Source organism: Anabrus simplex, chromosome 1, assembly GCF_040414725.1.
Source record: "Anabrus simplex isolate iqAnaSimp1 chromosome 1, ASM4041472v1, whole genome shotgun sequence".
NCBI lineage: Eukaryota > Metazoa > Arthropoda > Insecta > Orthoptera > Tettigoniidae > Anabrus > Anabrus simplex.
The window spans coordinates 186,750,739-186,766,255 of NC_090265.1; the positions used below are offsets into that span (position 1 = coordinate 186,750,739).

General features: G+C 38.8%; 1 protein-coding gene across 2 annotated transcripts in view; it reads right to left on the minus strand.

Moving 5' to 3' along the window:
• Nucleotides 1-2,464: 2,464 nt before the first annotated feature.
• The window catches only part of bwa (alkaline ceramidase), a 36,169-nt gene continuing 23,116 nt past the window's right edge, over nucleotides 2,465-15,517 (minus strand). For both annotated transcript variants that reach the window (XM_067158009.2, XM_067158017.2), the window contains exon 5: nucleotides 2,465-2,803. In XM_067158009.2, coding sequence (XP_067014110.1) covers nucleotides 2,482-2,803 — 322 coding nt within the window. In that variant the 3' untranslated portion in view covers nucleotides 2,465-2,481. The remainder of the gene's footprint in view (nucleotides 2,804-15,517) is intronic.

Genomic DNA, 15,517 nt, shown 5'->3' on the forward strand with positions numbered 1-15,517 from the left:
AAACTTGATTTAGAAAGATTATACAAGTGATTGTGTACAACTGCTAATAAATCCTTGATAAACATTTAATGACACGGAGTGTGATTTTGAAGTATTGTGCCAAAATTCTCTGAAGACATTCACACTGAAGTCTGAAATTGCTCCTCCAGCACCAAAAAGTAATCTGATAACTTCACAGATTGGTATAATATATTTTCTTCATATAACAATATAACAAACACAAGGCTTGTAATATGAATGATATCTAGCCAGTCTAGCACCTAAAACAAATTGCACACATATGCTACATGAGGTCAAAGGAACTTCTAGGGAAGAGAAAATAAGATCTGCAAGATACTGTTTAATCTTATTTGCTTTATGTCCTACTAACTACTTTTATGGTTTTCGGAGACGCCGAGGTGTTGGAATTTAGTCCTGCAGGAGTTCTTTTACATGCCAGTAAATCTACCGACGTGAGGCTGATGTATTTGAGCACCTTCAAATACCAGCGGACTGAGCCAGGATCGAACCTGCCAAGTTGGGGTAAGAAGGCCAGCGCCTCAATCGTCTGAGCCACTCAGCCCGACACAAGATACTGTAACGGGTCATGAAATTTAATATGAGGAAGTTCATAATATCCTTTCTGAAAGCTTCCATATATTTCTGTTCAACATATGGTATATTAATAGCACATTATGCAACAAGCCTATAATGGCAATAATTAAGACACGAGTATGTTTCTAGAGCGAGGACCCATGACCTTAGATGTTAGGCCCCTTTATACAACAAGCATCAACATCATCATGAAACGAGCAAAGCGAGTTTTATAATTTCCATACGAGTGCCTTAATTACCATTATAGGAGAGTTGCATATGACTGTCTATGCTCGACGATAATTATAACTCTATTTTTTAAATATTCATAAATTTCTGTCGAGATGTCGTTTGACATTAGAGTTTACTGAACAGAGAGCAGAGCGCATGCGCTGGGTTATTGATTTTCTGTGAGTCGATAATGTCATTTGTTTTCAAAGCTTTGATAGAAGGTTATCATAACCTAGCTTTATTTCAAATACAAATTATTTATTGTACAGTTGGTGAAGTGAATTTGCTGGAATGTGCTGTGTGGTTGTGGAATATTGGAAATAGAAGGTGCATTGATGTTAATGTGTGTGTCCGACATGTTTGATTTTGGAAACAACTGTGAAGCTAGTGCGGTGAGTGCAGGTGCGATGCTATCCTTACCTAATTGGTCAAACAGTTGTATCATAATGAAAATCTGAACTCTGATTGGTGGAGAACCTGTATCATAATGAAACTTCAACTATAATGAGCCTCATTATGATTCATTTTCCGGCATATAATATTTGTATTTCGGCATCGTCGAGCATAAAAATAGAATAGCCATCTTCAATCTGAATAAAAGAAAGTTGTCATCTATACACCATTATAACAATGAAGACTACCATATATCACTTGACACAGAAATAATCGCTGCCACTGAACTTCACACATAACTCATGTTCCCTATTACATAAAATGCCCATGATATGGTACCTTGGGATACATAACATTATGATTCAGTATCTCTGCACACCGCATTACAGCATTAACTATGGCTTAATCTTACACTGATAAACAAATTCGGAAGATATTTATCTTTTACAGAGTATAAATGAGATTTTGTTAAATTTTGAATAATATTTTGATAGAATGAATGAATGATATTTCTACTGGTTATATTTGTCAAAAATTAAAGTGAGATTTTAAAATAATATGACATGTTTAAATTTTATTTAAATGTAACTAGTCAATAATATTAAGTTACTTAAAAGAAGAAATGAGTGATTCTGCCAATTCAGAGATTTATCTCTTAAAAAACTGTTGATATGAATTCTACTTGCATCTCAGGATCTAGTGCTGCTCATTTTTGTCTTCTTTATGAGTAACAGACATCTTTGTGCCCCTCATGTATACTTCTCATTGCATTGATTTTAAAACAACTGTCTTAATATTTTTGGGAAATACAGACTATAGCACAACAGCCTATATACTATACTGACCTGCTAAAGATTTTTCTCCAAGGTTCTGTATACTACAGAGTAAAATTTTCCTAGTCCTTTTTCTGTATAATCCTTGATGAACAAAACTATGGAAAAATTCTCATAAACCTTTCAATTTCATATTCTCAAGAATCTATCACACCCAGTAAAACAGAAATCTATGGTACAGCAGGCGTTTTGTCTCAAAATTACTATTTATCATCATAAAATATACAAAATTACAAATTGTATCAAATACTGTGAAGTAATATTGCTCAAGATACTGCTTGGGTGTAAACATTCACATCTTCAAGAGGCACTTTATACAAAAACTTTTTATTAGTGAGAACATTGAAGAGATTCTCTCACTATTACAAATACTTTTTAAAAAAATCAGTATTTAAGATACTGAATGCTGAATCCGTTGCACATAATGTTGCATAGTAATAAATTAAAGATATTATATCTCACTTTTGTGAACCTTCTGATAGTAGCAGCGGATTGATACATAAGGAATACCAAGCTCAAAATCATCTCTTGGCCAGTACTTGAGGATTGGGGTCTGCTCAGGACATTCATCCTTCACAGCAAAATATGCAAACAACACACAAGCTGTATAAGAAGCAATAAAAATGAATATATGCCACAGTGCATGGAGATACGGGAAGTTAATTGCAGACCAGGTGTCACAGAAGAGACGGTCATTAACCCAGCAGAAGACAGCTACCAACCAGATGGCAGCACATCGGATGCCAAGCCGATAAACTCGCCCATTTTGGCACCTACCAACAAAAAAAAACTTTAAAAAGTAGAACAAAGTGCACTCAACACAATGAAGAAAGTCTATCAATAATCACCCTTATTTTCATCTTTCTTTTCTGACCTCCTTTCGTTAACTCTTATTCTCTTATGGCCCCCATGGCATTAGGTTGCAATACCTAGGGAGTCTTATTTCCCTGCCCGTTGTGGCCCTTCCCATTCTCTTGCCAATACTTTCATTCTTCGAAGGGTCAGGTTTTGTCCCTTTTCTCTTCTCTTCTGATTAGACTAAGCCAGAATATGAAGACATGTTGTGAGAATAAAAGGAAGCTAGTAGTTTTATTTGACTGTTAATTTCATTATCATAGCCATGCAATCTCTAGTTGTACATGGAATTCAAACCACAAGGACATGACTTTTCATTACAAAACTCCCAAATGTATTGGCTATGATTCAAATTGCAGCCACCTTAGCAAGAAGCCAGAGATGTCATCCGGCTATTACGTCCCTATCGGTGAGACAGAGCAATCCCGGGTACCTCATAGATGGTAACAGCATTCACGGCCTTCTATAGGTGCAACTTTTGATGGATATGGAGGTTAGTCGGCTGGAAAAGCATTTTGTACATAAAAGTAAAGCCAGCGTCTTGGTAGGTGTGCTAGGTACCAAGTGATGAGCCCAGCCTAGCACACGAGGGCGAAACGCTGGCAACCAGGAATGAGTTAGCTGGAAAATTTACAATGTCCAATAACGGACCATTTATATTGGTATTATAAATTTACTCATTCGGAACAAATATTTCAGATTCCCTATGGGAATCAACATCTATATCATAGCAAACACAAGTCAACCACGAAGTCCAAGTCCTCCAACCTGCCTATCAGTCCCCATTGAATTCCTCTTCGGCGATTCATTGCCTTCTTCATCATAAGAAATAGTATAGGTGACAGCAAACATCCTTACTTAACTCCTGTGTTTACTGGGATGGGCTCAGACAACATCCCCCGATGTAAAATTTGACGTGTGTAATTCTCAAACATTTCTTGGGTTATCTTTATAATTTTCTTTGGAATCCCAAACTCTTTCATGGCTTTCCAGATCATCTTCCTCATTACACTATCAAACGCCTTTTCAAAGTCTACAAATAGTAGATACAGTGACGATTGCAGCTCCGTGGATTGTTCTATAATTATGCGCAGTATGTTGATCTGGTCTGTACAGGAATAACCTTCTCTAAATCCTGCTTGTATTTTCCTCAGCCATGAGTTAACTCGCTTTTTCATCCTTTCTAAAATTACTCGTGAGAGTACCTTACTTGGTATCGAAAGGAGGGCAATTCCTCTCCAGTTATCACATTCTAATAAATCTCCTTTCTTCGTAAGCTTAATGAACAGTCCCTTCTTTCAATATGTGGGGATCTTCTCTTCTTCCCAAATCTTCTTGAAAAGTGGGAACAGAATCTTGACTGAAGTACCCACATCTACTTTCAAGGTCTCCGGTGCGATATTGTCCATGCCTGCTGCTTTGCCATTCTTTAGTTGTTTAATGGCCCTTTGGATCTCTGTTCTTGATGGTGGTTCTGTACTGATAGCAACATCTTCCTGTTCTTCTTCTGCCATCACCTCTGTCTCCTCTTCCTCAACTGTTTCACGATTCAAGATCTCCAGAAAGTGTTCTCTCCATCTTTCTAGCTGTTCCCTTTGTGTGGACAATAATCTCCCATCTTTGGCTTTCACTGGCTTGTCAGGTCTATAAAACTTTCCTGTTAGTCTCTTGGTAATGTGGTAACGGGTCTTACTATCATTGTTTTAAGCTGCCGTCTCAGCTTGTGTTGCAAGATTATTCATAAATGCTCATTTGTCACATTGAAATCTCCTCTTCACTATTTTGTTACGTTCATTAAAGTCAGTTCTAGCTTGTACCTTCTCTTCTTGTGTTCTTGTGGTATTGAGTCTTTTCTTACATTCCTTCCCTTGATTCACGGCTTCCCATGTCTCAGAAGTAATCCATTCCTCTCTCCCTTTTGCCTAAGACCTTTTCACAGGTATTAATGTAGGTACTCTCTATGCTCTTCCAATTATGTTCAATATCTTGTACTTCTTTCTCTCTTAACTGTTGGAATCAGTTACTCAATTCTAGTGAAAAATATTGTTGCACCTCCTTATCCTTCAGCTTATCCCAGTTATACTTTATCCTCCTCTTCTGATGTATGTGCCTAGTACTTGCAATCTTCAGTCAGAGCGTAGCTACTACTAAGTGATGGTCACTTCCCACATCTGCCCCCCTCTTGTTCCTCATATCCAACAGGGAGGTTCGCCATGTCTCGCTGATAGTGAAATGGTTGATCTGATTCTCCGTTCTATGGTCAGGGGAAACCCACGTCACTTTATGGCAATTCTTATGAAGGAAGATAGCGCCTGCTATCACCAGCCTGTGGTTACTACAAAATTCAATAAGACTTTCCCCATTCTCATTTCTATTACCTATACCATGTTTTCCCAATATATTTTCTACTCCTTGGTTATCATTGCCAACTTTTGCATTCAGGTCTCCTATCACAACCATAATATCCCTTTTCTTTGCCTTTAACAGGGTTCGATGTAGCTGACCATAAAATTGCTCTTTTTCTTCTTCTCCTGACCCTGTTGGTGCATAACACTGCACCACTGTTATTGGTCTAACTCTTGATGCAAATCGAGCTACTGCAATCCTTTCTGAGATTGGGTACCATTCTATAAACTCTTGTCTTTTGAGCGATCAGTAATCCAACACCCCCTCTATGTTCTTCTTCTCCTCCCGAGTATAGCAGCGTGTCCCCTTCCTGGGTCTTTATCTCACCGAACCCAGTCCATCTCATCTCACTCAAGCCTAATATGTCCAACCTGTATCGCTTCATCTCCCTAGATACTTCAGCCAATCTTCCTGCCTGCCACATTGTCTGTACATTCCACATTCCAATTCTCATGTCCAATTTCATGCTAAAGGTCAAATCCATTTTATCCATCCGGCTTCTATTCATTGATTGCAAGTTATGAATCTCATTCCGTATTGATGGTTATCACTTTACAAAAGAAAATATTTATAAAATCCTCCTATCAATACAAGTCAAGTCATCTGTTAGATGAGGCAAAGTCTATACATGTTTCAGCCTAATCTCAAGGCCATCTTCAGTAGTAAAACAATGATTACATAATATACAAACAAATTAAAAATCATAATGATGTGAAGTGACAGTCCCTCTTCTCCGCCTTCACTGCCGTTGAGGTCTTCACCGTAACCCTGGCAAGGGACCCTTACATGGGACCACCAGCTGGGTCAGCCATGCAATTTTTAAGTGATATATTTGGGGAATGCCACGACAAATACCAGTGGCATATGCTGGGATCAAGATGGGGCTACCACTAGACTTAGGCTACCCCTTTTCGATTATGTAATCATTGTTTTACTACTGAAGATGGCCTTGAGATTAGGCTGAATCATGTATAGACTTTGCTTCATCTAACAGATGACTTGACTTTTATTGATAGGAGGATTTTATAAATATTTTCTTTTGTAAAGTCTATTCATTGATGTTTCTGTAATAGGTTAATCTCGGCCAAGTAGGTTATTGGCCTTCAGCACCCAAAGCCTGGTGAAGGGGCTGCCTTCTAAGTAGCCAGGCCTACAGATTTTCTGGCAGGGTTTCTTCCTTTAACCTTTGAAGTTCCCACTTCTAACTACAAGGCAGCAGTTCCTGTTCTATTTTCCCTGAATAGGAGGGTTGCATTTTCCGTCAGTTGAACTGTTCCGAAGTCCCTCTTCTCCGCCTTCACTGCCGTTGAGGTCTTCACCATAACCCTGACAAGGGACCCTTACATGGGACTACCAGCTGGGTCAGCCATGCAATTTTTAAGTGATATATTTGGGGAATGCCACCACAAATACCAGTGGCGTATGCTGGGATCAAGATGGGGCTACCACTAGACTTAGGCTACCCCTTTTCGATGGTTGATGTAGTGAACATCCAGGCTTAAGCATTCTGAGCTACAGCCAATAGTCAACAAAGTAGCCTGCTGTGTTATAAAGGCAGCTTCACAAGATACTGCCCTGGCCTCTTCTACTGTCAATACTCAACACCTGATCAGTGGAGATGGTAGCCTAAGGTTTAACAAATTAAAGTCTGGCTTTGTGGCTAAATGGATAGAATACTTGCATTTGGTCCAATGGCTCTGGTTCAACTCTCAGAATCAACCCCCCGTACTGTTAATTCCTCTGCCTTGGGGACTGGGTGTTTATGACGTTTTTGCCATTCATTTTATCCTCATTAGGTCACCACCAACCTACACAGATGCCGTGCACTACTTTTTTTTTTTGCTAGTAGCTTTATGTCGCACCGACACCTATAGGTCTTATGGCGACGATGGGACAGGAAAGGCCTAGAAGTTGGAAGGAAGCGGCCATGGCCTTAATTAAGGTACAGCCCCAGCATTTGCCTGGTGTGAAAATGGGAAACAACGGAAAACCAGCTTCAGGACTGCCAACAGTGGGATTCAAACCCACTACCTCCCGGATGCAAACTCACAGCTGCACGCCCCTAACCGCATGGCCAACTCACCCAGTGCACTATTATTATTATTATTATTATTATTATTAAATAATAATTCTGAATTTTACAGGGGTCGTACACATCGTTCACTGGTTTATTAGCTTCCTCGAGAGCGACCCATGATCACTGGTTCAATTCCAACCAACAAAAGAGAACACTAAACCTGAAAGTTGCGTTTCATTTTAGCAGATCTACTTACAAAAAGAAAACTATATTACTTCTATAACAGCTGCACTGCAGTGTCTTCCTACAAGGATGTAGAAGTAGATGGTAGTCAAATACCAACACCCTGTTATCTATATAATTAAGTCAGAAGTATGATGTGAGGAAGTATATACAATGAGAAACACATGGTTGTTAGCAGTGGTGATCTGACAGAGCGGAGCCTAGCACCCCCCCCCCCCCCCCCCCCCCAATCGAACATAAAGAACAGCAGCTTGCCACATGAAGTGGGTTGAAGAGAGAGGGATGCAGAGCCTGGGCTGCAAGATCAGTCTCCAATGCCTTGCTCTCAGAAATACGTGCAATGTTATTTCTCATTGCTTTCAAGTTTCGTAAACGGAACAATGGGACAGATGCTTACATTTTAATGTGTTTTAGATTTCCAACATTCTCATTTGAGGTATGGGCTTCTCTTACAGCCTTGATAGCCTTCAGTATATGTCACTGGTATGAATGTGGTGCAGTTCAAGAACTATACCATCAGTTTCATTGCCCAAACAGCCCTGTAAAATTTTACCCAATTCTGTGTCAAGGGGAAAAAACTGGCTTCATATTGTAGTATCTTGAACAGGGAATAGTCTTGGAGTTGGCAGAGTTGGCCTGCATGGATAAGCATACTCAGCTACATAGCAAGAGAGTTTGTAGAGTTTCAGGATATGTTCCGCAGTCTGCTAGACTCTTGCCTTCATGCTGACAGAATAGCTGGCCATACACGGAAAGATTTTTTCGCAGGCCTCGCCTTTGGGGCCAGATCCGACAGACTGCCTGCCAGGCGTGACCTTCAGAGACTCGGCCTGCTGCTCGCCATCAACTGTGACACCAAGCCTGTCGTGTTGTGCAACATAATCTGTCAACATTCCAGACCCTCCCGTTAATTGGAATGATCCCTTTGTTCTCAGCAGGCCAAGCCTCATCCACTGGCCTTTCAAACTAGTTTGAAATCCTTGCCGGCCGTACTTAGAACTGTGCGATGGACATCGAAGCAAACAGTGTCCAGAGGGAAAAAAAATGCTGTTGCGGCTGTTGGAATGTGCATTCTGCTATATGTTAAATCATGCAAACAGAAAATCGATCAAAGTAGATGAAATCATGGATAGGAGAGCGAGACAGCTTTAGTCACATGAGTCTGATACAACACCTGAGAGAAAATGAACCAGACGAGTACAAGAATTATTTGCAAATGGACCACAGCGATTATGATATGCTGTTAGGTAAGCATATATGGATTTCTCTCGTTATTATGTTAAATGTTTGATCTGTCTCAGTCTCATCCTCGGCTTTGACAAAACGAAAGTGACTCATGTATGAGCGATACTAGTAATACCATTCCTTATGCAGCCAGTCCCTGTTAGGAATGGTATGAAAATATCACTCGTAGGGATAGCTGGCGCGTGCATTTCGGTGGGCTTGGCAGAGTGATATGCGAGCAACTTCTGGATCGGTGAGGAAAGCAACGGGAAACTACCTCACTAATCATTTCCTTAGTACACTTCTTCAGTGATGCCTAGGTCATCTATGACAGCTTTTAGCATAGCTGTGGAGGATCAAACCAGCCTTCGGGCTGAGTACAAAATATACACAACACATACATAATGATTTGTTTTGCGTAGTTATTACTGGTGAACAGTCTAGTTGAAAGCGTATTTACTGTAGATATTGTAGCTTCTAAGCTGAAGGAGGAAAGGAGGATACTGAAGAACACTTGATTGCAACACTGCGACACCTCATGTTTTAATTATTAAGCGTAAGGAATTTCATGTTTTTATCCGTATTGAACTGAGATTACAATTAAATAAGCTTAGTAGGTTCCACCTTTTCAATACATTTACAATGTTGTTATCTGATGTTTACAACATTATTTATTACAAATTACAGGATATGTTTCGGTGTACAATTTTTAACACCATCATCAGCTGCATGAAAAGTGTATAAAAACTTGGCAGTCAAAACAATGAACAGCATATTATCATACTTAACTCCTTATATACAGGCAATAAAATGATGTTATAATTAAATTTAACTTCTTATTATGCTAGGTTAAAACTAATTTATGTAACAAGGAGATTCTTGCATGTCAAAATATAAAATTCTTCATTAGGTATATGAATGGTCTTCGTTTGGTTCCTTAATGTCTTTAATATTATACACTCATAATATTGGTTTCACATGCGATCCTAAATTAGAGGACTGAAGTTGAATGCAGTCCATTTGACATTAAAATATTCATTTTTGTATATGTTACTTTGTTGAATTAAAAGTTCATTACATATAAAAGAATTATTAAAGCTGAGCCGTCTTCTTACTTTTGTTGAGTAAAAACGTAGTATTTTTGATGCTGTATATGTAGTGGTTGAACTGTGATATTAATTTGCCCTATAGCTGTTAAGCGGGCTACGATTTAACAACATTACAGATTCATAGCAAATAAATCCATAAAGAATTCCATAGATTTCACTAAAGAATTAATTAAATTCCGACTACAGGACTACCACACTATCCATTCTTTTGATATAGTAAATACATTCCCTAACATTAAAACCAATAAATTGCTTCCCATTATTGCCAATAATCTGAAAAAATATAGTCGTTTAAGCAAGCTAGGAATCGATGAATTCATGGCCATTTTAAAATTGCTGATTAATAATAAATATTTTATTTTCGACCAGGTTATATATAAACAGAATGGCCTTGCAATGGGGTCTCCAGCCTCAGGAATTTTGGCCGAAATTTATATAGATTATTTAGAGGACACACAAATAATTAATAATGAAAAATTCAAGAATGTTCTATTCTGGTCTAGGTTTGTAGACGATTTATTTGTTATCCTAGATGAACGCATAATCAACGCATCTACAACTCTTAATAATCTTAACACTATAGATACAGATATAAAATTTACTTTAGAATCTGAAATAGAAAAATCTATTAATTATTTGGACCTAAAGATTAATAGACACGCCTCTTCATTTTCTTTTAGTATTTACAGAAAACCCACACAAACTTCAGTTACAATAAGAAATGATTCAACCCACCTCTTAACTCACAAATCCGCAACCTATAACAGCTTAGTGAATCGCGCTTTTAGCATACCAATGTCCAAACGAAATTTGGACAAGGAATTGAACATCATTCGAGCTATGGCTAAAGCTAACGGTTTGAAAGGAAATTTTATAGAACGAATAATAAGCAAATTCAAATATCGCCCTCATACGAACCTGATAAAAGAGAGAACAGAAGCAAAGGAAATCGCAACTTTCACATATAATAAAGACGTGTATAAAATCACAAATATTTTCAAAAAACGTAACATTAGGATTGCATTTAGGACAGATAATAGAAGTGCGGCAGCTCTTCATAATGCTTCAATTGTTAATAAAGTCGACCCCTATTCTAAATCAGGCGTATATAGATTCAAATGTAGAGACTGTGGAAGCGGATACATAGGGCAAACTGGGCGTAGCTTTAATGTCAGATATCACGAACACCTCAACGCCGTAAAATATCGTAGATTCTCAGCGATAGGCCAGCATATCCACGAGTATAAACATAAATTTACAGATATAAATGAAGACCTTGAGATCATGGAAACACTGGCTAAAGGACAGAGGCTTGACATTACGAAAGCATGTTTAATACATCTAGATCAATATTATAATGCTAACATTAATCTGAACGAAATCTCGGAAAAACCTAAGATATTATTTGATTGTCTGATTCTATTACTCAACAACTTAAAAATTCCAGAAAATTTGAATGTCTTCCGTACTCTACGTAACAACTTTGCGTATTACAGTCTACGTCCACAATGCCCCCCCCCCAGACCTCCAAACAGCCAATGTTCTAGAAACACCCCCTTCACCGCCCCTACTTCTCCTTCCCAAATGCTTCATCACAGTACAAGACACAAGCAGACACACTTGTTGTGCTGCAGCAGTCAAACGAGGTACACAGCTTTAGAGGCGAGTCAGGCATTTCAATAATTCAATTAGTTTCTCTATCAATTTTCTCGCTTTGCTTTTAAAGGTTTCATCATTACAGGTACCTATTGAACTGAGAATCATAGCCTGCTTAACAACTATAGGGCAAATTAATATCACAGTTCAACCACTACATATACAGCATCAAAAATACTATGTTTTTACTCAACAAAAGTAAGAAGATGGCTCAGCTTTAATAATTCTTTTATATGCAACGAACTTTTAATTCAACAAAATAACATATACAAAAAAAAATGAATATTTTAATGTCAAACGGACTGCATTCAACTTCAGTCCTCTAATTTAGGATCGCATGTGAAACCAATATTACGAGTGTATAATATTAAAGACATTAAGGAACCAAACGAAGACCATTCACATATCTAATGAAGAATTTTATATTTTGACATGCAAGAATCTCCTTATTACATAAATTAGTTTTAACCTAGCATAATAAGAAGTTAAATTTAATTATAACATCATTTTATTGCCTGTATATAAGGAGTTAAGTATGATAATATGTTGCTCATTGTTTTGACCGCCAAGTTTTTATACACTTTTCATGCAGCTGATGATGGTGTTAAAAATTGTACACCGAAACATGTCCTGTAATTTGTAATAAATAATGTTGTAAACATTAGATAATAACATTGTAAACGTATTGAAAAGGTGGAACCTACTATAAGCTTATTTAATTGTCATGTTTTAATTGTCAGAGACACGGCCGCTCTTTGTACATTTCAATGAATTTCTCTAGCAGTGCCTTTGTCCACTCCATGCTTTCCTTACAAGAGGCTTGATCTGTGAGGTCTCGCCTGTAGCAGTTAACACCTTGAACTGAGCTCGCTCACTAATGAGCAATCCTAGCCTGGCGGAACTTGTCACAAAAGGCCTTGTCTGTCACAATTCCTTTCCGTGTATGGCCAGCTAATGGCAATCAGCATGACAAAGTATGTGAGAAAAGGCCTCCCCATAGCTTACCCTGGACAATATTCTGAGCACAAGTAGCAAACTTCCGTGATACAGAACATTCTCAAACATTTTCTTCAAGCCAGGGAATGAAGAATGAAAACCTACAACCTGTTTTCCAGTGAATGACTGGGTCAGGGATGGGATAAATGAAGGCCCCAACTTGCGGCGAGGATAGGAATTGTGCCGGCTGCCGAGGTCTGTTGCACTCCTCTGGACCAATGATTAATGACTGACAGATAAAATGAAATGATAGTGGAGAGTGTTGCTGGAATGAAAGATAACAGGAAAATCCGGAGTACCCGGAGATAAACCTGTCCCGCCTCTGCTTTGTCCAGCACAAATCTCACATGGAGTGACCGGGATTTGAACCACGGTGAGAGGCCGGTGCGCGGCTGCCTGAGCCACGGAGGCTTCAAACCAGGGAATATTCACAGAAAAACATTCCAATAATATGCCATACATTTTATGAGTGAGACAGAGTGTACCAGCGGATAGATCACTAGCCTGGTGATGAGGGTGGGCAGCATCTGCAGTGTATAGGCTGCTGGCGGTTTGACATCACACTAACACATCAAAGGTTATCGGCGACAGAAGGATGGGAAAGGGCTAAGATTGGGAAGGTAGCAGCCGCAACCTTAATGAAGGTACAACCCCAGCATTTGCCTGGTGTGAAAATGGGAAACAACAGAAAACCACCTTCAGGGGCTGCCGACAGCGAGATCTGAACCCACCATCTCTCAAATGCAAGTTCACAGCTATGCGACGCTAATCGCGTGGTCAACCCGCTTGGTGCATTGTATAGGAAAACTGCTCATTTAAGTGATGGTGGTATATGTTATATGTGGAGTGAAAGTTGCAGGAATATTGGGGACAGCATACACACTCTGTCTGAGCCAAGGGAATTAACTGTTCACAATTAAAATCACACAACCAAGCCACGGATTGAACCTGCAACTCCAAGATCCAAAGCTCAAGACGCTAACCAGCCAGGCATGTCAGTGATGAAGAGTACTCATGCTGTTCTGTTAAGAATAGTCATGGATGTAAATGTTTCCGACATGGAAACATCAAAGAGAAAGGGACACAGAGTGTGGGCTGCAAGATCAGTCTCCAGTGCCAACAACTATCGAGGTATCTCATTGATTAGTATACCAGCCAAAGTATTCACTGGCATGTAGTGTCCTCCCGGGATATGAACTCATGACGGTAATTCCCTCAGAGGATCGAACTGTACGGGAAGTAGGAGGAATTGCTGTGACCTGACATATTAGGGTTAACCGGCATAAGAAGCTGGGACTCGGTACTTATATACAAGTACAGTTTAAATTGGTAAAAAAGAAAATTGTAATATATAATTCATATAATTGGGATTTGTAGCTGAAAGAGTGATGTTACAGAAATGTGAGCAACCCTTGAGTCATAAGTCAGTCACAAGGCTAGGAGTAATAATCATGAGGATATAAGTCATGTTGACCCAATACACAGGTCAGACCACTGACAATGTAGGGACGCATAGGAAATATACAGGGGATACAGGCCTCTGATTGGTTAAAACCATAGAAGGTTCGGCGGTGACACTCCGTAGAATGTTCCACGAGCTTCGGGAACATAGAGTGGGGCCGAAGAGCATATATAAACGCGGCAAATTAAGTCTCGGGGCCTTCTGTTAGAAATTTGCAGAGCAGTTGCAGCTAGGACCCTTGTCTGTCGATAAGATGGTTATGTAATCAGTAATAATAATTTTTCAGCACTTAGTAAGCCAAGTACACGGGCTTGCTTGGACAACTTCTAGCTCAAGACTCAGTCATATTAGAGTCTTATATCATTTGTACATAGTGTACATATACTGTACATATTCATTAAGGAATATAGCAATTCATCATGGGATTCACACATCTCTTTGTTATCCTTTTCCTCTGCACCTTAGTTGAAGCTTCCTAAACCCACACGTAATTATTAAATTGATGTCCTATGGTCCAGCATTTTCAATACTATATTATGCAATATTATTGAATTACATTACTAAACTAGGGACTAGTTTCAGCCTTGGCTGGCCATCTTCAGTCTTAATGTAATACATCTAATAACTAAACAAATGTAAAAACACACAACTGACATGAAAACTAATGTACAAATACACAATTAACCTTAAAATCTGGGATGAACTAAGTGTAAAATCTGAAAAATAAATTAGGCTCTAAATTGTTAGCATCTGGAGTATGCTCATCATCCAGCCTCTTTCTTGTATTGATAATCATAGAACTATTAGTTCCATCACAGCTAATCATTACAATTTCAACTACATTTGTGTTTATGCTTTGTAGATCTAGAGAAAGCATATGACAGGGTACCAAGGGAAAAGTATGTTCGCCATACTGGAGAACTATGGAATTAAGGGTAAATTATTAAAATAAATTAAAGGCATTTATGTTGACAATTGGGCTGCAGTGAGAATTGATGGTAGAATGAGTTCAGAGTACTTACAGGGGTTAGACAAGGCTGTAATCTTTCACCTTTGCTTTTCGTAGTTTACATGGATCATCTGCTGAAAGGCATAAAGTGGCAGGGAGGGATTCAGTTAGGTGGAAATGTACTAAGCAGTCTGGCCTATGCTGATGACTTGGTCTTAATGGCAGATTGTGCCGAAAGCCTGCAGTCTAATATCTTGGAACTTGAAAATAGGTGCAATGAGTATGGTATGAAAATTATCCTCTCAAAGACTAAATTGATGTCAGTAGGTAAGAAATTCAAAAGAATTGAATGTCAGATTGGTGATACAAAGCTGGAACAGGTAGATAATAAGTATTTAGGTTGTGTGTTCTCCCAGGATGGTAATATAGTAAGCGAGATTGAATCAAGGTGTAGTAAAGCTAATGCAGTGAGCTCACAGTTGCGATCAACAGTGTTCTGTAAGAAGGAAGTCAGTTCCCGGACGAAACTATCTTTACATCAATCTGTTTTCACACCAACTTTGCTTTACG